Source organism: Hippopotamus amphibius, chromosome 3 (assembly GCF_030028045.1).
Source record: "Hippopotamus amphibius kiboko isolate mHipAmp2 chromosome 3, mHipAmp2.hap2, whole genome shotgun sequence".
Classification (NCBI taxonomy): domain Eukaryota; kingdom Metazoa; phylum Chordata; class Mammalia; order Artiodactyla; family Hippopotamidae; genus Hippopotamus; species Hippopotamus amphibius.
The window spans coordinates 78,744,894-78,771,940 of record NC_080188.1 but is presented as its reverse complement, the minus strand read 5'-3'; the positions used below and the strand labels follow the sequence as shown (position 1 = coordinate 78,771,940).

The following is a 27,047-nucleotide window of genomic DNA, read 5'->3' as shown; positions in this document are numbered from 1 at the left end:
ATGCTAACCTGTCGGAGCATGAAAGTTAAAGGGTTCCAAAGAAAGGGGGGGAAATGAGACCACTTAGAAATCCCATAGAGAGCATTTCTTTTCCAATGAAAATGAATGTGTACCTAAGTATCTTCTACATGCTACTTACATCATTGCTGTCTGTCTAGCCAGGCAATGCAGCATAAAAAAGATAAGTATTAAGTTTTGTTCATGTTGGGGAAGCAGTCATAAAAATGACACGTTCTCCACATAAAATTCATCATATTGAGTCATCACGTCTGTCAGCTTCTCACCCAACGGGAGCTACCTCTCGTTGGGATCCGTCTAGGGGTGTAAAGCATAATACTTACTAAGCTGGCATTTTCTTCCCCAAAAGTCCCATTCCATTTCCAGGCTTTAAAAGTTTCTTCCAGGTAAAATCATTTTACTACAAGCCACACAAAATAGCTCATCTGTCCCTTCACAATGGGAAAATACGGAAAGGATCACAGGACAAAATCAAAATTATGGTCCGAATAGACAGGAAATCAACCAGAGGGCTGGTATATCCAACCCTCTGAAACACGAAAAGTTTAAAAACAAAAACACAAAGAAAACTTTGCCTCATTAAGAAGAAGAACACAGGAGATGCCATACATGTGTCTACTGCACATCTTTTTCTCTCTCCCAGACCCTGGAGGCTTTGCTTCTCATTTTAGTTTAGTGTTTGTTGGAGGGCGAAGGGGGCGTGGGGATGTTTGGCTATTTCCCTTCGTCTATCTCCAACCTCCGATCCAATATTTGCAGTGAAAAGAATTCAAGGGCAGTAGCTTCTTTGGTGAGAAAAGCTATATTCAGCCTCATGCCACAGTGCCACACATGACGGAGCTGGGATTCCTCCCCAGATGGGCCCACTCCAGAGCCCACGCTCCCAACCATCACGCTGTATTACCTCTTGTGCTGAAGAAATACACTTGCTTAACCGTAATCAGGTAGCCAAAATGAAGGTAAATAAAACTTCAGTTTTATCCTATTTGGTGCATCACCAGAAAACATATCAATTAAATCCTAATTACTGCATCTTCAGTTGCTAAAAATAACATAAGGGAAAAGAACAGCAACCTAACATTCAAATCTCCCAAGGCATCTGCCATTTTATGATAATCACTTTATCACATGCAAGCAGAATGTGTATATTGTTAGGAGTGAAGTTATATAATAATAGCATCTCCTAATGTTCTTCTGCAGGCAATGTTTGCTTAAAAGTGAAATTCAATAGGTTGAAGCAGTGTAATGAGAAGAAAAAAAAAAAAAAAAAAGAAAGCAACACAAGACCGGGGGCAATAAGGAACTACCTTCAGAGAATATCAATAACCAAAAAGAAACTGTATGTATTGAAGAAAAAGATCCTCTAGTTTATTAAACTAATTCCCCCAACAAGGGAAAAAAGAATGATATAGAGGGGAGGAGGGGGGTAGATTATCTACATGCAATATACTGCAAAAGAACTGGATTTCTGCCCTTCGTTTCCCACTAATAACCAAATCATTTTGCTCAATCTCTTTACCTGTACCAGGCATAAGTCTACCAAACAGTAAACGGGGTTTAAAGCCACCTCCTGGAGAGGCAGCATCCTTTGCTGGTCACGTTAACATATGCCACTCATTATATTTTTATATCCTTCACCCATTCTTTCCTTCATCCGTCTAATACAGGCTTTCTCAATCTCACCACTACTGACAATCTGGACATCTGGGGACAGGGGAGGGCCATCTCGTGCACTGTAGGTGTTCAGCAGTCCATTCCTGGTCTCCACCCATTAGATGCCAGTGGCACCCATCTTCAACAATCCTGCCAACCAAAATCGCCCCCAGCTTAGAACCTCTGCTCTCGTATCTGAGTGACAGGGCTAGCTCTAGATGCCGAGATATGGCAGTGAACAAACCACAAAAGATGTCGATCATCAGGAAGCTTACATTCCAATCCCACGGTGGGGGCTAATGAGATATTACCATGATCTTCATCTAAACCAGTTAGCCACTACCAGTGGTAAGCTAAACATAAGCATGTAGATTTAGCCTTAATTTTACCCCTTCATGGAACAGGGATAATAATAGTGTCGTCCCTCAGCATGGGCGGGGGATTGGCTCCAGGACCCACCTTGGATATTAAAATCTGCGGATGCTTGAGTTCTACAGACCGCCCTGGGTTTCCACAGGTTCAACCAACTGTGGATCGTAAACAGCCTACACCATCCGCGGTTGGTTGAATCCACGAATGTAGGACCAACCTGTGGATATGGAGGGCTGACTGTACTTAGTAGTTTAAGAAAAAAAAATCTCAAACAGTGGCTAAAAACATCTTCTTTAAGTAAAATACCTGAAAATAGGTAATACACACCTGAATCCACTGATAAATGTTAATTTCATTAAAAAGTGGGCCAACTGAACAGCCCAGGCCTTCTGATATAGTAACATAACAGAAAGCATATAGCACGGCTATGACGTACCCTTGAAATTAATAAACCAGCAAAAGCCAAACCTGAATCTAAGGAAGCCTACAGATTTACCTATTAGCTTATAGGAAACATGACAGGTAACAGAGAAACCTGTTAAGGGACCCCATGAGGATACCACCAGCCATATATACAACGTGGAAAATTCTATTTTACAACATGGCTCGGGTTCATCAACCAATTAAATGCCGGGAGGTGGGACAGAGGGAGGGGGCTGTATGGATTAAAAACGACTTAAAGCATCAACCAAATGAAAAGTGTTGACACTGTTGAAATCCTGCAGGAATTAAAACAAATACAGGGACTTCCTAGATGGCTCAGTGGCTGAGAATCCGCCTGCCAATGCAGGGGACACGGGTTTAAGCCCTGGTCCAGGAAGATCCCACATGCCACAGAGCAACTAAGGCCCGTGCACCATAACTACTGAGCCTGCGATCTAGAGTCCGTGAGCCACAACTATTGAGCCCATGTGCTGCAATTACTGAAGTCCACGTGCCTAGGGCCCGTGCTCCACAATAAGAGAAGCCACGGCAATGAAAAGCTCGTGTACTGCAACAAAGAGTAGCTCCCACTCTCTGCAACTAGAGAAAGCCCACATGCAGCAATGAAGACCCAACGCAGCCAGTAAATTAATTAATTAATTAATTTTAAAAACCACAAACTTAAAAAAAACAAATATAAAAAGACTTTTTGAAAAAAAACAATAAAAATGGAACACAGACTGAGTACTGGATCATACGAATTTTGTTAGGTATGATAATTATATTCTTTTTATCTTTTCTATATCATCCTTTTTTGTAAGTCCTTCCCTTTTTTGAGAATATCTACTCAAGTATTTATGAGTGCAGCAGTATGTTTTAGAAAGTCTTTAGAGTATTATCCCCAAAAAGCAGCAGTAGGGAGACTAATGAAATAAGAAGTGTTGAATGTTGAAACCTGAAGAGCAGGATAATGGGGCCATGAGCAGTCATTATACTCATCTCTCTGCTTGTATACATTTGAAATTTTTAAAATATACAAATTTTTAAAAATACAAAATATGTAATATAAGTTGATTCTACTGCGCTTGTTGGAACCCAAATAGTAGTTACCTGAAAAACAATCCTGTGTGTTGGTTCAAAAGAACTGATTGCTGGGGAAGCACTGCCATTCGTCAGTCAGACGAAAATCAAGGTCCCCAGCAGGCCCAGAGCCTAAGAATTACAATCGTGACTGTTTTCCATTCCTTTACTCCGTGTACTTGACCTTCATATAACCTCAAGCTTTGTGATCACTCAGTTCCTTTCTTTTTTCAAGAAAGGTGAATGCTCATAGAAATGCTGAACCTTTTTGAACTCTAGTCCTAAATATTTTCTACTGTAAATGTAAAACTCACAGTTTATCTTAAAAAAAAAAACCTCAAGTAAACTTCAAATAGCTTTGTATCTGTGTGTCATCATTATAAGCCTTTAAGTTCACCTGGTTTACATTTAAACTAAAACATCTTCATTTTAGCTTACAACATAAAGAAAAGCTTCATACAAATGTCATAAGCAGGCTTCTTACTCACTGTTTCAAAGCATTTAATTCCGAAAACTCACATCCACAATAGACTCTATTGCAAAACCCAAGTCTATTCCAATTCTGTTCTGTTGTAATTTATCTATCAACTGATGTTCACTGACTACGTACCACACTTCCTGGGACATCATTAGGTACCTCCTAAACGTCCTCCTTTCCCATAAACTTTGACTTTTGAGATGCATGTGCAGAGTCGGCATTTGCTGTGTGTTAAACATCCAAATAGTCTGCTCCCCCCCACCCTCTCCCCCAGCTACCGAGAGGAACTCACCTCAAATACTGTTTCAGGGCACTTGTTATCGTCTTCACTTCCCAATCTATGGAATTTTCCAAGTCCACCTCATTGCAGGTTTTCACATCTAGTGAGCAAGCATGGAACAAAACATTAATTAAAACCTTGACCATTCAAAGGCCCTCTTGACTAGCTGACAAAGCTTCCATTTTTAAATGGCCAAACCACAAATATTGAATTCTGTGGTTTCCTATAAAAGCATTACATACAATTTCTTATCATATTACAAGCCATACTCTATTATCAGACATTTCTAGTACTTCGGAAAATTTGTCATGAAGATCGAAGTAAAAGGATAAGGGATGCTGGGAGTAGGGAAGAACTGGACAGAGCATTTAAATATTCACAACTGCAAAGCGTGTACAGCTATTATTATTACCACTACTACTGTTATTATAAGGTATTACTCGGTAATATTACTCTAAGCCAGGTAGCCATGGCTGAGAGCATGTGGCATTTGCAATGTCTATATATTTTAATTTGTTTCAGTTGGCATTATTTTTATCACACTGTGTTATGACCAGGGAAACAGGCAGTACCCTTAATGGCAAAATTACTATTAGGATAGCAACAAATCAGTGGGGGAAAAGGATGGTAAGTCTGGTCCCACACTTCCAAGGTTTGTACTTATCATATTGTCTTTCGGAAGACTAATGTGTGATCAAACATAAATATGATGACATATAAACTTAAAAAGTCTTTTTTGGGTAATCTTTCACAGTAACATTACAATCTATATACTCATCCAGGAAATATTTACTAGAAGCCTCTATGTAACATTTCTGACATTCATTCTAAATTAGTTTTCTTTGTCCTAAAAGTACATAATGATGCATTTCTTCCAAATGCCCTTTCAAATATCCAGTAAGCTCTAAAGAAGATGTAAAACATGCACTAAAAAAGAAGAGTTGAAGGAGAAGGAGGAGGAGGAAGAGGGTGGAGTTAATTCTGAAAAGACAAATGTCAGTCCTGGTTGAAATAAAAGGAAAGGATGGTGGAAACGGCAAGCATTCTGAATATGGTGGCATCTCCTTGTAAGGCTGGGCTGCTGCACTTGGCTGTGACCTGGCAGCGGGGAGGAGAGTGCAGAAAGGGACCACCCACCTGGGCTTAAATCTCACTGCAACCCTGACCAGCCTCACCGCCCCAACAAGTCAGTTCCAAACCTGTCTGAACTTTAGCTCTTCATGTGCACAACGGAGATTCTCATGGAACTATTGAGAGCATCAAAGCAAATCAGGAATGTATGCAGATTTCCATCAATCATTAAGTGAGTAGGTAATTACCACAGCTGAGTCACCACAAGTCTAAGCATCCAGTGGTGGTACCTACCCAATGGGAGGGAGCAGTGAGTGGGTTATGAGGCATGACATCTACCAATCAACAGACACTGGCATGAGTTTCCACACTCCAATCACACAAAGGAGAAAATAAGAGATTCGTGGAAGAGACTTATTTCTCCCTCACTCCAGAAGGATATTTCAACTAAGACCTCCCCAAAAACTAGTCCTTTCAGGATTTTTTTTTCCTCCCTTACACTGTATCTGTCTATAAATGGAAGGAAACATCCTGTTAGCATACACTTTTCAAATACAGCTCAGAAAGAAAATCCTGTCCCAGTGGGACTACCACATTAAGTCATGCATGGCACTTAAAAAGTTTTAGGCTTGGGCACAGGAAAGGATGGATGACAACACAATGTTATTCTCAAACTTTTTGAATATAAAGTAAAACAGGAAGTGATGGTTATTTCACAGCCATAACATCAGATATATGAAGTCAATTACTCAAAAGTCTGGAGACTTTTTAAAGCACTTCAACAGCTCTTGATTACAGCAACTGACAGCAATATGCAATAAACTACAACAATGGCAATTGACACTGATTAGATTTTGATCGGTTCCTACAATTCAGAACTCATTTGTTACTGAGCTTGTCAGACAAGCCACAGATACATTCAAGAAATCAAATTAAGCACCCTGATTAAAGGTGCAATCCTTTATAACTAGGACTAAATAATTCTGTTCTAAAGGCTTTGCCAACCAATTACTGCAGTAACTGAATATTCCCTCTCTCATTAAATCAATTATTTAATATCTCATACAAGTCAGATAACATTTTCAATCAACTTGCTACCAGCAAATCACCACTTTAAAATCCAGGAGGCTTCTAAAGGAAATCTTTTATTTTCAGCTTTTGACCAAATGATCATTCTATATTTTGAGAACTGTAATCTTTCTATGGAAAAATAAGCCATCCTTCGAATTCATGGGATAAAAAGGAGCTGTCACATCCGAAGCCAATGACTACATAGTGTCTATGGTATTAATCCTCTATTAAATTTTCACTGTTTTCAAATAACTCAATCATCCCTAGCAGCTCTTGACAATCCGTGGATGTGCTGAGACTAGGTAAATTTGTTAATAACGTATTTGGGATTCAAACAAAAATTCATTTACAGTATTCAATCAGAACAAATGCTCTACTGTAAATAAGGTAGAAATTCTGTTTCCTTTCTGGCCAAGGAACACTACATCTCATGGATTAGTTTAAAACCTAAACTAATAGCAGAGATACAAATAGTTGACTTATTTGGGTAAATGTTTCATAATTATATAACCAGTGGTCATTTTTTTTGAAACTGGAAACTTTCAGCCCAGCCCAAAGTGCTGGCACCCTACTCAACACTGACTTGGGTCCCATTCTAAGGTACGTGAAGATGCACCGGTGACTAACTGAGTTTTGAGAATATTCTTTATAATCCAAAATCAAAATCTTTTTCAGCCACATGTGTTTACTTTTTCCCTCAATCTATGTGAAAAGTTGTCCTACAAACTAAGTAAACAAGGTAACATGTTTATAGTAAAACTCATCTAAATTAGTTTGATTTCTGGCTTTCTATGGTTCTGTGTCTTAAAATAAAATCATCCAGCTGTTTTTACAAATTAGATTCAGAAACAAATATAAAATTCACCGGCACACACAAGCTACCACCCCTTTTCCCCAGCACTTCCCCTCCCCTGTTCTGATGCTTTCATTCCAAAGTGGGGAAAAAGGAAGAACACAGGACGATTCTAACTCAGCTGAGTTCCAACCTACCAATAGCAATAAATTATGTTACATTCTCACCCCATTTACTGAAAAACCGTGACTCACCCAAAGACACCTCATCTGCTATTTCTCCCTGCCCTCCCCAACTGATTCAAGTTTCTAATATTAAAAAAAAAAAAAAAAAAAACCAGGAAGGAAGGAAGGAAGAGAAAAACACCTGTAAAGGGAAGGAACACAACTGCTCACTGGGGCATGTTCTTGTGGAACCTTAAGAAGCTTGGTCCAGGGGACTTCCCTGGTGGTGCAGTGGTTAAGAATCCACCTGCCAATGCAGGGACTTAGGGTTTGAGCCCTGGTCCAGGAAGGTGCGACATGCCGAGGAGCAACTAAGCCTCTGTGCACCACAACTACTGAGCCTGTGTGCTACAACTACTGACACCTGCACACCTAGAGCCCGTGCTCCACAAAAAGAGAAGCCACCACACTAAGCCCATGAACCACAGCAAAGAGTTAGCCCTGCTCGCCACAACTAGAGAAAGCCTGTGGTGTGCAGCAACAAAGACCCAATGCAGCCAATAAATAAATAAATAAATTTAATTTAAAAAATAAAAGAAGCAGCAGCTTGGTCCAGGGACTTCCCTGGTGGTCCAGTGGGTAAGACTCCATGCTCCCGATGCAGGGGGCCCAGGTACAATCCCTGGTCCAGGAACTAGACCCCACATGCATGCTGCAACTAAGAAGTCCGCATGCCCCAACGAAGACCTGGGGCGGCCAAAATAAATAAATAATAAATAAACGTTTTTACTAAAAAAAAAAAGCTTGGTCCAAGGTAAAGCTAGGAGGCTGCTGGAAAACCTAGCAGACCATGACCTTCTGCCCCTGGGATGGAAGATGACCAAGAAGGCAAACAACTTTCATCACCAGGGGAGGAACGCAGCTGCCCACTCCTTTACCTGACCTGGAGGAGTATAAATGACGTGTCTATTTCAAGGAACTTCTATGGTCAGCTTCCTTTAGTATTTCATGTGTGGTGGAGAGGAGAGAAGAAAGGGGCAGGGGAGGAAGGGAAGAAAGAAAAAGGAATCGAGGAGGGGAACAAGGAGAAGGAGAATGGAGAAAAAATATTTTTCTCTACTATAATCTTAAATGTGAAGGGTAAAAACATCCCACAGAGAGACAAGAAAACATTCAAGATATTAAGCATGCATCCTTGTTTTAGAAATCATCACAAACCTCTAATACAGGAGTATTTAAAGAATGCTGAAAATATTTTCAGTACAAAAAAATTTTATGTAAAAATGTCAATAACAGAAAAATAATAGCAAGGTAAATGATTCACTCTCAAGAACTAAAGAGAACCAGGCAAAGTAAACAGCAGTTCCTGTCAAAAAATATAAAACGACCTGGAACTTTTTCTCAGATTCTTAACAAGTTAGATTACTTTTCATTTCTGCAAAGAAAAATGCATTCCAAACAAAAAGCACTTTGAAAAAATTTGAAATAAACATTATCTGGAAGAATAGAAATTGAAAAAAATAACTGCCTAAAAATGTTAAAACTTGGTAAATCTGGGGAAAGGATTATGGGGGTACTATACTTGCAATTCTTCTGCAGGCTAAAGATTATTCCAAAATAAAAAAAATTTTTTAAGTAAATAAATAAATAATTTTTAAAAATAACTACCTAGTACCACAAATGGGCAAAATTGTCAGAATTAATTATCTATTGGAGAGATAAAAATAGACTGGTACAAAAGAGCAAAGTTAAAACTCTAGCAGATTCACTCAATTTTTTTCTCTAACATGTATAATCTTGAAACGATGTAGAGAGGTTGGAAAAAGTTGGAGAGAAAGAACATCTATGGGATAGTGTGTACAAACTATTCAGAAGCTCTAAAATTCTTTTTTTTGGAAGAGGTATAAATTAATTCAATTTGCACACTTGCTGAATCAGGAAGAAAGGAAAGAAACATCTCAAATCTTAAATTCATTAGAAAATGGTGACTAAATCTCTTTCGTTAAGAGCTAACGTTTGAGTTGGTAACATAAAGTAAAAAGAAAATGGTATTAATGCTAATAAAAACCCAAAGTTTGTGACTGACCATCTTAAATTCATACTAGGAATTATTTAGAGATAAAGTAAAATAAATGTATCCAGTGACACCCCCTTAAGTGCATTACTTAATAAGAAAATAACAAGTCAGTATCTTTCCCTGTGTCAACTCTTTAATTTCCTCTGTTTGCAGAAATGATATTACTGAAAGCACAGCACTTCTCTTTTGCCAGCAGCTTAAAGGAGGTTGTGTCATGCTTATGTCCTGGACTTCTCTACCCTGAGTCTCACGGAAAGTGAAAACGGTTTTCCAGGTCATGAATTTTTGAGGGTTTAGATATTTTAAACATCTTGCAAGCTAAGGACTGTCTTGGGACATTTCCCATGAGCAGAGGAAAGTACCACCCGAGTCCAGGGATGCTGATGATCATGTGGGCTTTTATAAGATTAAGAACAAATTTGGAGGCAGCTTAACACCTCAGGGTGACCACCGGGACACCTGCTTGTTCGAGCTGCCCTTCAACATGAACGAGAAGATAAAATAACGCTAGGATCCTCATGACCAATTCACTGCCAAATGTGCCTTTCAGCCAAATCTCCCTTTCTGATACCAGCAGAGTCTTACAGTTCTAATCACCATAACACCATCCTGGAAAGAAGTGTTTCTAATTTTAAAATTAACTAAAAGCAGATGCTGTCATCCCATTAAACTCTGCCAGCTGCTACTGAACCACTGGCAACAGGAGTCTATTTAATTTGGAGCCCACTAATGGTAAAAAGGAAAATTCGACTGCCAAAATTGCACACCCAAGTTAAACCAGAGAGGCAGAAAATGAAAACAGCTCGTGAAAGTGACTGTACTCTAATAAGGCTCTCCAAGTGATGACGAGCCATTTTTCCTGTGGTTAATAGCTAAAGGAGGGTTGTTGTTTATTAAATCCTGAATTCAAATACAGCCAAACAAGCAACACTATCTGTAACATCCCAGCTGATTTCACCCATCTCGGTTTATGCTTCCTCGAGCGTAAACTTTGCGACAGGGCTTTAAGATGCAGACAGGTTTAAATGCATTAACAGAATACCTGAGGGCATTGGTAATATTGATTAAAGCGAGATATCAAATTAATTAATATTTAGCAAGGTCATCATGACAGATCAGTCTGACACACGGGCCCTCAAGTCTGATGAGTTACCATCACCGCCCAGGAGGCAGCCTGCTTTTGGGGGTGGGGGTGGGGCAGGGTTTCTTACAGGTGGCACTGAGCTGACAGCAGAGTGTAATGTAAAAGTGCTTCGTCATTCACATAATGTCTGGGGTAATGAAATGAATTCACTTTCTGGCTTCTCCTTGTCTGCGGTGCCAAAGAACACTGTGTTATCAGCACAGATGGAGCCAGGCGTGGTTTCTGGAGAAGAGCCTGGTGCAAACTACAAACGAGCCACTGTGAATACCAATGAGTCCCTGAGAACCAGACCCTTGCTCTCGAGTGACAGTTGTGGAAACTCCAGAAAAATGAGCGAGTCCCAGTGGTCTTGTCCAACCAAATGTACTGTCAAGACTCTGGACAGGCAATTTGGAAGCCACACAAATCACAGAGGCCTGGCTGCTACTTCCCTGGGAGAAGCAAGCAGAAGACGACATTCACCCATGAGCTACCTTTTCTTCCTCCTTTTCTTAGTAAGAAGGACCTTAATAAACCCTACTTGACCTCTCTGAGCCAACTGTCTCGGCTCAGGAGAAAACTACTCCAAGCAGTAGAAGTAACATGGATTCCCAAGTTATGTTACTATGAAACATTAAGTTGTAAAGTCAATGAACATAAACAAACAATGCATGAAAAATGATTAGAAAAGAGGCATACCCATCAACATACTCAGAAGTCTCTGGACCTTTGAACTCACCCCCACAACTCTGTACAGTCCTTGGTCGTTTATACCTATTGGAAGAGAAGAAATGTTAGCAAAATAAGAGACAGTCAAATCTGAAAAGCTGTCAACAAACCATTGCACTCAGAATCCTAGCTAACTCACATTAGCAGCATTCCTGTTGCCTATAAAAATAATGTTTGACAAAAGCAAGTGTTTACCAACTTGTCTTAGCAGCTTGGTATTCATGAGTTACGGTTGGAAAATAATTTCATAAAACAATATTCCATGTGGACAAAATCTGAGTCCGTGGTAATGAAAAAAGTTGGTTAAGTAGTACTCACATATGCCAATGTAATTGGGAGAGACGCACTATACCTTTCATGTTTCTTATATTTACATAAGAAAATTCTTGAGATTTTTCTTGAAAAGTTTTAGCCTTTTAAAAATAACACAGTGCTGATTAGTACACAGAAAGAAATCGTTGTTTGGATGATTTTTGAAGACCATGGAAATCACTCACTCAAAAGTAAAGCAAAATTTGTTTTGTTTGGGTTTTTTTTTAAGAGCTGTTAAATGCAGTGTCCAGTGAGAAGCACTAAGAATCCAAACGAGGATCACGGGCAAAAATTATACATGAAAATGAGACAAATCACTGCATTCTCTCTCCGTGGAGACCTGGAAACACAGTATCTCTAAGTACAACAGAAGAAATAAAGGCAAGAAAATGCACTGGCAAATATTACTTAGTATGTTTGACACATGATTTTGTTTGGATTCTGATGTGAACAAACTGACTGGAAAAGGACATTTCTGAAGCAATGAAGAAACTCTGAGTGGCATTAGAGTTATGTCAGAAAAATGTCTTTATTTTGTAAGTTGCATACGGAAAGGAGTAAGAGTAACCTATCTTAGATTTGCTTGAAGAGGGAGAAAGGGATAAAGCGATCGTAGAGAAATCTTGATAGTTTTTGAGTCTGAGCGACAGGAATGCAGTTCACTGTACCACTCTACCTTATCGATGCTTGAAAACTTTCAGAATAAAATAATGATAAGAAACATGACTTCTTGTCTTTATTTCTTAAAAGAGGTGAGGCTCTCTGCAATGTGTTTATTTTCTGCACCACGGATGCTAAAGTTGACAAGAAGTGGACTGGCTGACGAGGAGATGATGCCTCTCATCCCTTAAGTTTCCAAAACAAAACACAATGCCAAAAAGGACAGCGTACCCAAGGAAGCTTACTTCCTTTTCACCTCCCCGCATGGGGCAATGACAGGAGTACCAGACTGAGTCTAAAGAATTGGATTCAAGCCACAGCTCAGGCACTCCTGAGTTCTGAGACCCTGAGCAGTATAGGGACCCTCTCTGAGTCTCGAGGCTGCATCTGAGATCAGGACAGCATCCTGCCCCCTGTACTATGGCGGTGATACCCACCAGGGTTCTTGGCCTCCTTAATCACTAGAAATTGACAAGAGGCCAGACAAGAAATTCAGGCTTTACTGGGGCCCCTGCTGCAGCAGGGGGGAGTGAGAACAAGCAATAGGTTCCCTTGCTCGCGCCCTGAGGCGGGGGGCAAGCTGGTTCCTTACATGGGGTGAGGGCAGGGGTCGGTCTAGGGATCGGGCTGGAGGGGTGGCTTAGGTGGTCTGCCCACCCCCACGGTGGTGTTGTGTGCAGGGGGCATGCACAGTGCCCTGCCTTTGCTCCCAATCGCCTGCGTTTGCTCCTGGCTCTTCAGAAGTGGCAGTGGGGGTTTTTTGGTCTTCCGGTATGTTGTTGTCCATAATTTGCCCCAACTGGGCATGCACACAGTTATTTTCAGTCTCTTATAGTTTCTTTGTATTTTATTGCTCAAGGAGACGTTTGTCCAGGTGCAAGCACTGCAGCAAAGGGTCCCAGGTCCCAGCCTGTCTTATTGGGAGGACACGAATGATACCCACATGCACTCCACCTATTTTAATGCACTGCACACACAAAAGCTTTCATCACGCCTTGCAAAAATAAGGATTTCTCTTCTCCTTTTTCACTGTTGCCTTCTATTTTTTTCTCCTTAGTTTCAAGCTTCTGAAATGTCCTATTCATCAGTTATATGCTCAATTCTGTCCCCCGAAAGTCGTATGTTGACGTCCTAACCCCCAGCATCTTAGAATGTGACTGTATTTGGAACTAAGGTCTTTAAAAGAGGTGGTTAAGTTAAAATGAAGCCATGGGGGCAGGCCCTAATCCAATACGACTGGTATCCTTATAAGCAGAGATCAGGCCACAGACACAAGTAGAAAGAAGACGACGTAAAAACACAGGGAGAAGACGGCCGTCTACAAGCTAAGGAGAGAGGCCCTCAGAAGAAACCAGCCCTGCTGACACCATGTCTCGGATCTCTAGACCCGAGAACTTTGAGAAAGTAAATTTCTGTTGCTTAAGCCACCCAATCTGTGGTACTTGATTACTGCAGCCCCAGCAAACAGACATACCTTCCCCCTCGATTATCTCTAGAGACCGCGAAGAACCAGAAGAGCAGAGGCTGGCTCTTCAGCCTATATAAGCCTATTCAGAAGTCTCAAGATTCAAAGCAGAGAGGCACCTTCATGATGGGAAACACTGACTCCAAGAGAGGAGAAAAATGCAGGTCAGCCCTGCCAGCAACTGGAAAAAAAGAAACTGTCAAGAAACACAAAAATCAGAGTTTGAGCCTGCTGGAGGAGAAAAGAGTTCCTCCACAGCTCACTGCTTCCTTTTCCTAGAGGCTAGAAGGCCATGCCAGAGGATTCTTTTCACTACTACTCTATTTAAGAAGAATAAAATACCAATAGAGATCTGAGGGCGGAAAAAAAAGAATCTTAAATAAAAAAAAAAAAAAAAAGTCCTAAAATAGTTAGGCCTCAAAGCCAGAAGCCAAAAAAGCAAGTCACATTCTGCAAACAAACATGCCCCTATGAGAAGTGCCTGACATACGTAGAGAAAAGAAGTAAGAATGTTACTTCAGCAATAATCATCACTCTGTGCTGGTAATTACTATCAGATAATTGATCAAGTTCAAATTTCTCAACCTGAGAGAGGGAGAGTTAATTGCTAATGTCTAATGAAAGGTGCAAGGGGGAATTAATACTACTCAACACAGTTTTTCCTTGTTTTAAATGAAGTTTAAATAAACCTCCTACAAAAGCAGCTTGGAAACAGCATGTAGAACACACACACTCAAGTCATGTAGGATTTACTGTTTCTTGTTACATTGTCCTTAAAAACTCTGGACTAAAGAATTGGGACAAATCTTACATCTATGAACATACACAGGACATACAAAAGACATCATAAAAATACATTTGAAGGATATAAACCGCTCAAGATACCAATTCTCCAACTTCTCTTCCAAATTTCCCTCTTTCAGCCAAAGGGATCACTATTTCTCATCACGAAGTATTAGAATTTTCTTCTTGACTTCCTGTCACTTTCCAAAATCAACTGATTGATGTCTGCATTTTCTTTACACTTCAGACTAATCTCTGCTTCTTCAGCACGACCTTGAACTTGATGTCTGCACGTTAAGCATTCCCACAGGGACACAACCATACACACAACCATAACCCGTTCTGAACACCATCATTTTTCCTACTTTTTGTTTTTCAAGCCACTTTGATTATCTTAGGTCTCTCCCATCCCCATTTAAGAGTAAGTCATCAGATCAAATCCAAATTCCTCAGCTGAACAGGTATGTAAAGCATAGACACATAACTCTCCATAATGGGCCCCACCTCGCCAACCCACATTTACTGCAGAGTATTCCTCTTACATCAGAGCAGACCCCTATCACCCACAAATGACCAAATTCATCCCCTCCTCAGGCACAAGTCTCCTCTGACGGGGAAGTTCTTGCCCTTATCCTCACTACTTATTCATCTGCCAAATATTAATTCATCAAATGTATGGCAGGGGTGATTCTAGTTGCCCAAGAGTCAACAGTAAGATAAAGTCCCACCCAGACCTTCAAACCACAAAAAAATCCCAAACCTTTTCTGTCACCACTCCACAGTGATATTCCCTTTCATTAAAAATTTTATCTGTTTTGAACTTATATATTCTTTTCTCACCATTTTTTCTAATGGAGTACAGTTAATTTACAAGGTTATGTTACTTTCAACCGTAAGGCAAAGTGAGTTATACATACCTGTGTGTGTGTGTGTGTGTGTGTGTGTGTGTGTGTGTGTGTGTGTGTGTGTGTGTTCTTTTTCAGATTCTTTTCCATTATAGGTTATTATAAGATATGGACTATAGTTCCCTGTGCTACACAGTACGTCCTTGTTGTTAACTTATATACAGTAGTGTGTATCTATTAATCCCAGACTCCAGCACCACCACCACTATCCCCTTTGGTAACCGTAAGTTTGTTTCTATGTCTATGAGTCTGTTTCTGTTTTGTAAAAAAGTTCATTTGTACCATATTTTAAATTCCACATATAAGTGACATCATATGATATTTGTCTTTGTCTGATTTGCTTCATTTATCATGATAATCTCTAGGTCCATCCATGGTGCAAATGGCATTATTTCATTCTTTTTTATGTCTGAATAATATCCCACACTCCACATCTTCATCCATCCCTCTGTCGATGGACATCTAGGTTGCTTCCATGTCTTGGCTATTGCAAATAGTGCTGCTATGAATATTGGGGTGCAGGCATCTTTTTGAATCAGAGTTTTCATCTTTTCCAGATATATGCCCAGGAGTGGGATTGCTGGGTCATATGGTAGCTCTATGTTCAGTTTTTTAAGGAACCTCCCTACTGTTCTCCATAGCGGCTGCACCAATTTACATTCTCACCAACAGTGTAGGAGGGTTCCTTTTTCTCCACACCCTGTGATATTCCCTTTTTCTGAATGTGACTTGTAATTAATTCCTTTTAACACCTGATTATATTTTAAAACAAGCCCACATCCTCCTATGCACAATTCCCAAAATCAAAAACCTGAATGCCTGAACTGACATCAGGTTATTTAGGTCTGTATTTTTCCCCACTAAGTATGAATATTCATATGTCACTATGTTAAAAATAGTTTCCACAACAAACATATCTGGAGATGTTATATGCTCTATAGTATATGTTCCATATTACTTTTGCTCAAATATGTCCACCACAGAATTTTCAGATGAAGAATTGTGGACCTTCCTTCTCTCCCCAAAAATGTAGAGATTACCACCTGGAAAGATACTAGGTTAACTTTGGTTTGGGGGTTTTTTTGTTTATTTTTAATAGCTTTTACGGTGCCTTGTATAGAATAGTTGAGTATAGAACAGGTATAGCTAGGTTGATTGGATTTGAAATTAATTTAGAACTACAGATATAGATTGGACTTGGTCCAAAACAGACATTACACTTAGGAACTAAAAACTTAAATATCCAAGGTATTAATAAATAAAACGAAAAGATAACCCTCAGAATGGGAGACAATATTTGCAAATGAAGCAACTGACAAGGGATTAATATCCAAAATATACAAATAGATCAATATAAAAAAAAAATCATGAAGCTCAATATCCAAGAAAAAAAAAAACCAACTCAAAAAATGGGCGGAAGATCTAAACATTTCTCCAAAGAAGACATACAGATGACTAAAAAAGCACATGAAAAGATGCTCAACATCAGTAATTATTAGAGAAATGCAAATCAAAACTACAATGAGGTATCACCTCACACCAGTCAGAATGGCCATCATCAAAAAAATCTACAAACAATAAATTCTGGAGAGGGTGTGGAGAAAAGGGAACCCCCCCTACACTGTTGGTGGGAATGTAAACTGGTACAGCCGCCATGGAGAACAGTATGGAGCTCCCTCAAAATACTAAAAATAGAGCTACCGTATTATCCAGCAATCCAACTCCTGGGCATATGTCCAGAGAAAATGATAATTCAAAAAGATACATGCACCCCAATGTTCACTACAGCACTATTCACAATATCCAGGACATGGAAGCAACCTAAATGTCCATCAACACAGGAATGGATAGAGAAGATGTGGTACATATACACAATGGAATATTACTCAGTCATAAAAAAAAAAGCCATTTGCAGCAACATGGATGGACCTAGAGATTGTCATACTGAGTGAAGTAAGTCAGACAGAGAAGATAAATATCATACGACATCACTTATATGTGGAATGTAAAAAATGGGTACAAATAAACTTATCTACAAAACAGTAATAGAGTTACAGATATAGCAAACAAACTTACGGTTACTAGTGGGTAAGCTGGGAGGTATAAACTGGAAGATTGGGACTGACACATACATACCACTATACAGAAAATAGGTAACTAAAAAGGACCTACTGTATAGCACAGGAAAATCAATACTGTGAAATGGCCTATATGGGAGAAGAATCTAAAAAAAAAGTGGATATATGTATATGTATAACTGATTCACTTTGCTATACACCTGAAACTAACACAACATTGTAAATCAAGTATACTCCAATAAAAATTTTTTTTAAAAATCCAAGGTATTAAAACTTTTCCAGCATATCAAAGCTCACTGATAGGTATCATTATTACAATGCTTTCTAACTTTTAACAAAAATCTATAATCGAGTCAAAGTGTTTATAGGCCAAAGGTTTTTTTTTCCTTTTAACAAATAAGATTGGTTCTGATCGGTAGTAAAGACAAGGTAAGTGCTCTCCAGGCCACGGATGAGCAGCTGATGACAGCTGTCCCTGGGCAAACTGGCCAAGGTGAAATCAAACATGTCTTCCTTTCCACCACCTGCCTCCTCCAATCTCACACAGCACTGTCACGGAGCACTGCCCACATCTTCCAAGAGGAGAGGGGCGAGAAGTAGGAATGAGTCAGGTTTCATCATCATCTCTGTCTCACTGTTTCCTTCTTCAAACACAAATGATGCTACTGGAGCCAGAGGGTGCATTCAGCTCCAGAAAACACCTGCCTGGAACTCAGGAACCTCAGTGGGCAACCAGAGATCCTTGTAGGTGGGCTGGAGAATCAAAAGAGAAAAGAAGATGCTCTTGTGACAATAAAAAAAAATTACAAGTAAAAGGAATAAAAAAGTTTTAGAGGGTTGATAAATTCCATTAAACAACAGCGGTGGAGGTAAAGGCTGAACTGACAAGTCAATGTGGTGAGGAAGAAGAAAACAGTGGCATTTGGAGTTGAGGAAGCAGAAGAGAGAAGGCATGTAATTAAAACTCGCACACAGGAAAGGCAAACAGGGAGAAGAAGAATATAAAATGAAAGGAAGGAGAAGCTGGGAAGAAATGAGAAGATAGCGGGCTAGAAATTACATCACATTTAATTTCCTGTTAATTTCATAAAAAGTATTAAAGACTTACTATATTTTAGGCACTGAGGTAGAATAAAGTGAAGACACAGGGTAAAATTAAAAAGAGAATTAAAATGAAAAAAGAGAGCAATCTGGGAACAACCCAGCTAGAAAGTCTTTTCTTTAGAACATTTTTGGCTTCAGAAGCAGATTCTATGCCTGAGAGCACATGGTATACATTTAACAAAGAAACTGAACAAACTAATAAATAAACTGAATCAGTGATTGATAAGTTGATGATTGGCTGGTAAAGAGACATGGAAAGCAAATGAAGAGACAGAAAAGATTATTTATAGCTAGAAAAAATAATACAACATTGTAAATCAACTATACTCCAATATAAAATGTTTAAAAAAGATTTTAAAGAAAAAAAGTAGGTATAACAGTAAAAAGGAGTAAGGCTCAAACTGGAACATCGACACTTTTGATGGTAAGAGGCACAAGATTATTGAAAAGAACTTTCCAGGTGCATGATTCTACAGAAATAAATGATCAGATTCTATGGGTCTATAAACTAACATTCATTCAGTTCTCATCTAGGAATCAACAGAGTGCCTGGTGTGAACTGAGATATTTGGTCAATATTTGCAGAGGAAGTAAAACATTTATTTGCATTTGTGCATGTTGACAACAGGGGTGAAAGGTCATTAATGGTCATGTTCACATTCACATCAAAAGTCTGCCATGTGTCATTATTGATGAGGCACATGTGCATATACAAGCATGGATATACATAAGTACAAATATAGATTCACATATCCCACCAGCACTGCAAAGACAAATTCCCCTGTTGGCTACGTAATAAACAAACAAATATTCATGCACGTATGTGTATTAATCATTTAAAGTATGTTTGATAATTATATTTTACATACCTTGAAAGATTCTTAAAAATAAAAGGGAAAGAGTACCATAGGTAAAATGATTAGGGAAAATTTGTGAGGAAATACTTAGCAACAAGGCTTAGGAAGAACACGCTATATCGCTAATTATTAGAGAAATGCAAATCAAAACTACAATGAGGCCTCACCTCATACCAGTCAGAATGGCCATCATCAAAAAGTCTACAAATAAGAAATAATGGGGCTTCCTAGGTGGCGCAGTGGTTAAGAATCCACCTGCCAAGGCAGGGGACACGGGTTCCATCCCTGCTCCAGGAAGACCCCAGGTGCCGCGGAGCAAATGAGCCCGTGTGCCACCACTATTGAGCCCATGTGCTGCAACTACTGAAGCCCACATGCCTAGAGCCCGTGCTCTGCAACAAGAGAAGCCATGGCAATGAGGAGCCCAAGCACCACAACGAAGAGTAGCCCCCACTCACTGCAACTAAAGAAAAGCCTGCACACAGCAAAAAAAAGACCCAACACAGCCAATAAAATAAATAAATAAATAAATTTATAAAAAAAAAAAAGAAAGAATGAAGAGGGTGTAGAGAAAAAGGAACCCTCCAACACTGTTGGTGGGAATGTAAATTGGTGCAGCCACTATGGAGAACAGTATAGAAGTCCCTCCAAAATCTAAAAATAGAGTTGCCATATGATCCAGCAATCCCACTGCTGGGCATATATCAGAGAAAAATTCTAATTTGAAATGATACATGCACCCCAATGTTCATAGCAGAACTATTTACAACAGCCAAGACATGGAAGCAACCTAAATGTCCATCAACAGAAGAACAGATAAAGAAGATGTGATATACACACACATACACACACAATGGAATATTACTCGGACATAAAAAAGAATGAAATAATGTCATTTGCAGCAACATGGATGGACCCAGAGATTATCACACTAAGTGAAGTCAGACAGAGAAAGACAAATACCATATGATATTTCTTATATGTGGAATCTTTAAAAATGATACAAATGAACTTATTTACAAAACAGAAATAGGCTCACAGACAGAGAAAATAAACTTAAGGTTACCAAAGGGGAAAGTAAGGGGGTGGGAATAAATTAGGAGTTTGAGATTAACTTATACACACTACAATATATAAAATAGAAAATCAGGGATTTCCCTGGTGGCACAGTGGTTGAGAATCCACCTGCCAAGGCAGGGTACACAGGTTCGAGCCCTGGTCCAGGAAGATCCCACATGTTGCAGAGCAAGTAAGCCCGCAAGCCACAACTACTGAGCCCATGCACCTAGAGCCTGTGTTCCACAAGAAGAGAAGCCACCACAGTGAGAAGCCCACATACCACAACAGAGTAGCCCCCACTCACTGCAACTAGAGAAAGTTAAATAATAAAGAAGTAAATCTTTTAAAAAAAAAATAGAAAATCAACAAGGACCTACTGTATAGCACAGGGAACTATGTTCAAAATCTTGTAATAATCTATAATGGAAAAGAATCTAAAAAGGTATATATACATATATACATATATATATATATATATATATACACACACACATACAAACATACATAAACTGAGTCACTTTGCTGTATACCTGAAACTAACACAACATTGCAAATCAACTATTCAATTTTTTTTTAAAAGAATGAGATGCTATAAAATTCATTCAAAGAAAAGCAATGAAGAGGCTCATGAATATTGTTTCAGGTCATAGGTGAATGACAAACCTTGGTTCTGTGTTCCTTACATACATTTATAACTAATCCTCAATAAATACTATGTTTAAATGTCTGTGTAAGTAAACAATTTCCAGGTCACCCACTACACTGAGTTACATAAAAATAAACAGGTTCATACACAAACATACCCTTCCAAGAAATAGGAAAATCCATAATATCTTAAGGGTCTGTCAGAAACACATGTTTATATTAAATTAGTTTTACAATTTTTAAAAAAATATTTATTTATTTATTGGATGCATTGGGTCTTTGTTGCTGCACACGGGCTTTCTCTAGTTGTGGTAAGCGGGAGCTACTCTTCATTGGGGTGTGCGGGCTTCTCATTGCAGTGGCTTCTCTTGTTGCAAAGCACATGCTTTAGGCACACGGGCTTCAGTAGTTGTGGCACACGGGCTCAATGGTTGTGGCTTGCAGGCTCTAGAACACAGGCTCAGTAGTTGTGGTTCACGGGCTCAGTTGCTCCGAGGCATGTGGGATCTTCCCGGACCAGGGCTCAAACCCGAGTCCTCTGCCTTGGCAGGCAGATTCTTAACCACTGCACCACCAGGGAAGCCCCTAAATTAGTTTTAAATATAAGCACTTATAACCAAGAACGACTCACTTTTCCATCAAAGGGACACACCACTCAACATCATAAATTTAAGATGTTCCATGTATAAAACTGCAGAAGTCTAAAGCTTTAGAAGAAGAATGGATTATTTTTTAACACTTACAATGTATTAAATACTGCAAAAAGCAGGGTAAGAGACCATTTCTAAGCACTGGAACAGTCAGAAGATTAACTGTAGCTTTACAAAGATGAGAAGCTCAAAATGATACTAACATTTTAACCTTTCTAGATCTTGGTTAGGTTATAAGATACAAATTATTATAAATTAAGGTTATAGAGATTCTGGAAGCTTCCAGCTCTCCCCTCTCCCACTTGTATAACCTGGCACGTTACTCAATGTGTCTCAACTTCTTTATCTGAAAAATGAGGTTAATGATGGAATGGGGTTGTGAAAATTAAAGGAGATAATGTTTATAAAGCATTTGCATGAACTTTACATAACAAGTATGCATGAAAAGCTTTTTAACTATAGCATAAAATTCAAAATTAATATCAAAACAGTTTGGCACAATACATGTAAAAGTCACCCTAACCAAGGCATGTAGTCTACAGCCCACTGTCATAAAATAAAGCATATGTTGGGAAGAGAGTCAAAGTTTATTTAATACGAATGACTCATGGAAAATATAAAATTCCTGTTCACCAATAACATTTGGAATTTCTCCCCCTGGGTGATAATTATTTGCGCGGCAGATAGAAAAGCATTACCGACAGCTACTATCTGCCAGGAACTGATCTGCATTTTCCTTTCCTATGAAGTCTTGCTTTCACTTTCATGTTAGCTTTCCCCCACTCTTCTCACATAAATCCATTTCTGGGCTAGGATCAAGAGCCTCCCTACCAGCAGGCACCTAGAGGAGGGGTCTCATGATTTCATTCACGTGTTCTTTTCACACCCAGACCAACCCAAGGCTGAGCTCAGAAACCCGCCAGCTGGCACTCCTGCGGCTGCTCGTCACGTGCACATCCATTCCAGCAGGAGTGAGAAATGCCCAAAAAAAGTCCAAGCAAACATCCAATTCCAGGTCCAAGCCAATTTCTTTGGAAGTACTGACACTTTCTGGACTCCTCAGAATCATCTAGGCCTGACTCTGAGTCTCATCCTCTGAAATCCAAGTCTCAAATAAAGTGTTTGGTTTATTAAGGGCTACCTTTGTAGTAGGGTCCAAATGGACTACAGTATACTCCCAATACGCCGTGTGGCTGGCCTCATCTCCAGTTTCTAGCCAGGACAGGGGAAAGCATTTTTGCTTCAGCTCAGAAAACCCCTCGATCTGCTGCTTTCCTGGTACAACCAGCCAAGCCAGTGGGCAGGATACCTAGAGAATGGGAGGAGGAAGCTGCAAAATAACAGGGGGTATCCTATTTCATTAGAAACACTCAGGGTCCCAAACTCTCCCCAGAGGTCAGATGCCTAGCTGTCCCTGGATCTGACAGATCTAGCTCTGACTCATGTAAAGTACCCTTCTGTCTTTCCTCACAGTGTGAACCTCAGGGAAAGAAGCATCTCACAGCCTCTGGACCTTCTGGCAGAATTCGGCATCCCTATCACCACGAAGTTGCTCAGTCACCCAACTCTTGCTCTCATTTTTCTTCTACCGTCACAGAGTAATTCTAACAGTCAGAGACAAGCATTCGAATCCCAGCTCTGCCACGTTCAACGTGTCACCTGAGCCTAATAAAGAAGATATATCTGCTCAACCACCTACTGAGTTTTGTAGGAACTGGGTGAACTAGCATACACGAAACACTTGGAAAACGTAAGCTGCTGTTATTAGGATTTTAAACATTGTCAGATGCAGATTCCACACTGATGTTATGTCTGCCACTAGGAGACTTTCTGAGGTGCTGCAGTGATTCTCGGAAAAGGGGACACATCTTCCTTGGACTGATGGCATACCCTCAGCTGGGCTGGAAAAAGGGCAGGTGTAACTTCAGAATGGCTTCATCCCAAATCAAGATGTGCACTTCAGAGAGTGATACTCAAATCCTCCCTCCCCACTTCCCTTTTCCATTGTCTACAGTTTCAAACCTCCTCTGTTCTTTAAAAATTTGTCTTCCCAAAAGATGCTCAACATCACAAATTATTAGAGAATGCAAATCAAAACTACAATGAGGTATCACCTCATACCAGTCAGAATGGCCATCATCAAAAAGTCTACCAATAATAAATGCTGGAGAGGGTGTGGACAGAAGGAAATCCTCCTACACTGTTGGTGAGAACGTAAATTGGTACAGCCACTACTGAGAACAGTATGGAGGTTCCTTAAAAAACTGAAAATAGAGTTGCCATATGATCCAACAATCCCACTCCTGGGCATGTATCTGGAGAAAACCATAATTCAAAAAGATACATGCACCACAGTGCTCATTGTAGCACTATTTACAATAGCCAAGACATGGAAGCAGCCTAAATATCCATCGACAGAGGAATGGATACAGAAGATGTACAAGACTTCCTAGGTGGTGCAGTGGTTAAGAATCCGCCTGCCAATGCAGGGGACACAGGTTCGATCCCTGGTCCAGGAAGATCCCACATGCCCCGGAGCAACTAAGCCCGTGTGCCACAACTACAGAAGCCCTTGTGCCTAGAGCCTGCGCTCCACAACAAGAGAAGCCACAACAATGAGGAGCCCGCATACCACAATGAAGAGTAGCCCCACTCACTGCAACTAGAGAAAGCCTGTGTGCAGTAACGAAGACCCAATGCAGGAAAGAAAGAAGGAAAGAAGGAAGGAAGGAAGGAGAGAGAGAGAGAGACAGAGAGAGAGAGACAGAGACAGAGAGAGAGAGACAGAGAGAGAGACAGAGAGAGAGACAGAGAGAAAGAAAGAAAGAAAGAAAGAAAGAAAGAAAGAAAGAAAGAAAGAAAGAAAGAAAGAAAGAAAGAAAGAAAGAAAGAAGGAAGGAAGGAAGGAAAGAAGGAAGGAAGGAAGAAAGGAAGGAAGGAAGGAAAGAAAGAAAAAGTTTTTTTTAAAGATGTACATATACACAATGGAATATTACTCAGCCATAAAGAAAAGAATAAAATAATGCCACCTGCAGCACCATGGACGGAACTAGAGATTATCATACTAAGTGAAGTAAGACAAATATCATATGGTATCACTCATACATGGAATCTAATTTTTTTTAAAGATACAAATGAACTTATTTACAAAACAGAAACAGACTTACAGACATAGAAGAAAAACTTACGGTTACCAAAGGGGAACGGGGGGGAGGAGGGATGAATCAGGAGCTCGGGATGAAAACACACACTACTCTATGTAAGACAGATAACCACCAAGGACCTACTGCATAGCACAGGGAACTCTACTCAGTATTCTGTGATGACCTACATGAGAAAAGCATCTAAAAAAGATTGAATATATATGTATAGCAGATTCCCTTTGCTGTACACCTGAAACTAACACAACACTGTAAATCAACTACACGTCAATAAAATTAAAATACTTCAAAAAATTTTTTTCTTCTGTTTTTTCGTTCATCTGCAATGCCTTCAGAAGATCAGCCTAGAGAATCTCCATCTCCTCATGTTTATGGCCATTAAGAGCACCAACTTAAAAAAAAAAGTCAGTCTTGGATTTGAGTTGTAATCTGCTGTTTCCTAGCTCTGAGACTTACACAAGTCAGATGACAACGCTTCACTTCAGCTGATTGTGTAAAATGGAGAAATACCACTGTCTTACAGGGTTCCTGCGAGAGTGACACATAAGAATTACAACCTCGTTATTCTCTCGTTTCACAACTGCTTCACTTCCATCGTTTCTTGGTCCTCCTAGTACCTGAGCTCTCCAGAGCATTTGACACGGTTGAGCTTCCTCCTCCTTCAAATCTCCCCTTGTCGATTCCTTCACTCTCTTGATTCTCCTCCTACCCCTCCGACTGCCGCGTGTCTGCACTCTTCCTCTTCCTCTCATCCTCTGAACGCAAAGATCCCCAAAGATTCTGCCCTTTGCCCCACTATCTTCTTAACCTTACCGTCCACCTGCAGGACTTTCCGACTCTTCAAACTTTACCTCGCTGAAAACGATGCCCATCACCTCTCTGGTTGCCTTCACTGCATTTCGGACAGAAATGTCACAGGCACCTTGAATTTGGGACGTCCAAAACCAATCTATTTTCCCCCCAAACCTACTGCTCCTCTCGCATTCTCTGTCTTGGCTAAAGAGGTCTACCAGGGCTGGACTTAAGATTCAGGTTTTTTTTACTTTTCCCTTTTGTTTACCTCCCACATTCAACAGGTCACCGGCTTCTACTTTTCTGCCAAGTCTTCCTTCCTGTCCATCCTTTCTTTCCATTGCCAATACCTTAGTTTAAACCTCCATCATCTCTTATCTGGATTAAACCCAAGCAGCCACCTTTCCATCTGTATCCCCCTCCCCTCAACTCTACTTCTTGTCAAAGATCCGAACACACTCCTGCTCAAATCTGTCATTGTCTCACCAGTGCCTACAGAACTGAGGCAAATATGCAACCCAACACCTGGGATCTGCCACACTCTGGCCTCAACTGCTCACAGAGCATCTTCTCACGTCATCTCCACCCACTCACCTCCGCCAGCAACACCCCAGGGTGGGTGAACACCATCTGTGCCAGTTATCTCCCTCTGAAGCAAAGAACAGGTTTGTTTGCAGCCTTGGAAAATAGAGTGAGTGTCCATCTTGAGCAAACGGCAGGCATGCTTGCCAGTCATTTCGAAAGAGTCAAGTTTCCTAAGTTCAGAGTTATTCTCCTAAGATACAACCCACTGTGTGCAGGTATATCTGAGCCTCTTTGCAGTGCCCTTGAGAACTGGGGCTCAGGACACCAACACAAAATGTGAAATGCTGGCTACTGGGAGTAAGGAGCTGTCCTTCACCTCTGATCCAGGAGTCTTGTGTCTTCTATCATCACCCATGAAACTACACAGGCTAAATTGTTCACATGAAAGTAATGTAAGATCTCAGAGCCTTCACGGTCTTAAAATTGAAGGTAATATTTAAGAATGGGAAACATAACTCTACCAATCCCCCCCCCACCCCTACCCCCCGGCCAACCTTCATTTAAGAAACAGCCAAAAAGTGCTGAGTAAAGTCCATCCACCATGTGCACATCCAGGAGTGGATAACTAGTAAAGTAACCTGGAATAAATGGGCAGCTAAGGAAGAGTACATTTTATTTTCAAACTCATCACTCATGTAGCTCCATTTTAAGTAGCTACA

At 40.1% G+C, this 27,047-nt stretch overlaps 1 protein-coding gene across 2 annotated transcripts in view; it reads right to left on the bottom strand.

Moving 5' to 3' along the window:
• Positions 1 to 27,047, bottom strand: part of ARHGAP10 (Rho GTPase activating protein 10) — a 322,934-nt gene that overhangs the window by 115,025 nt on the left and 180,862 nt on the right. For both annotated transcript variants that reach the window (XM_057726057.1, XM_057726056.1), the window contains 2 exons: positions 11,303 to 11,377; positions 4,317 to 4,404 (listed from right to left, as the gene is read on the bottom strand). In XM_057726057.1, the coding sequence (XP_057582040.1) occupies positions 4,317 to 4,404; positions 11,303 to 11,377 (163 nt within the window). The remainder of the gene's footprint in view (positions 1 to 4,316; positions 4,405 to 11,302; positions 11,378 to 27,047) is intronic.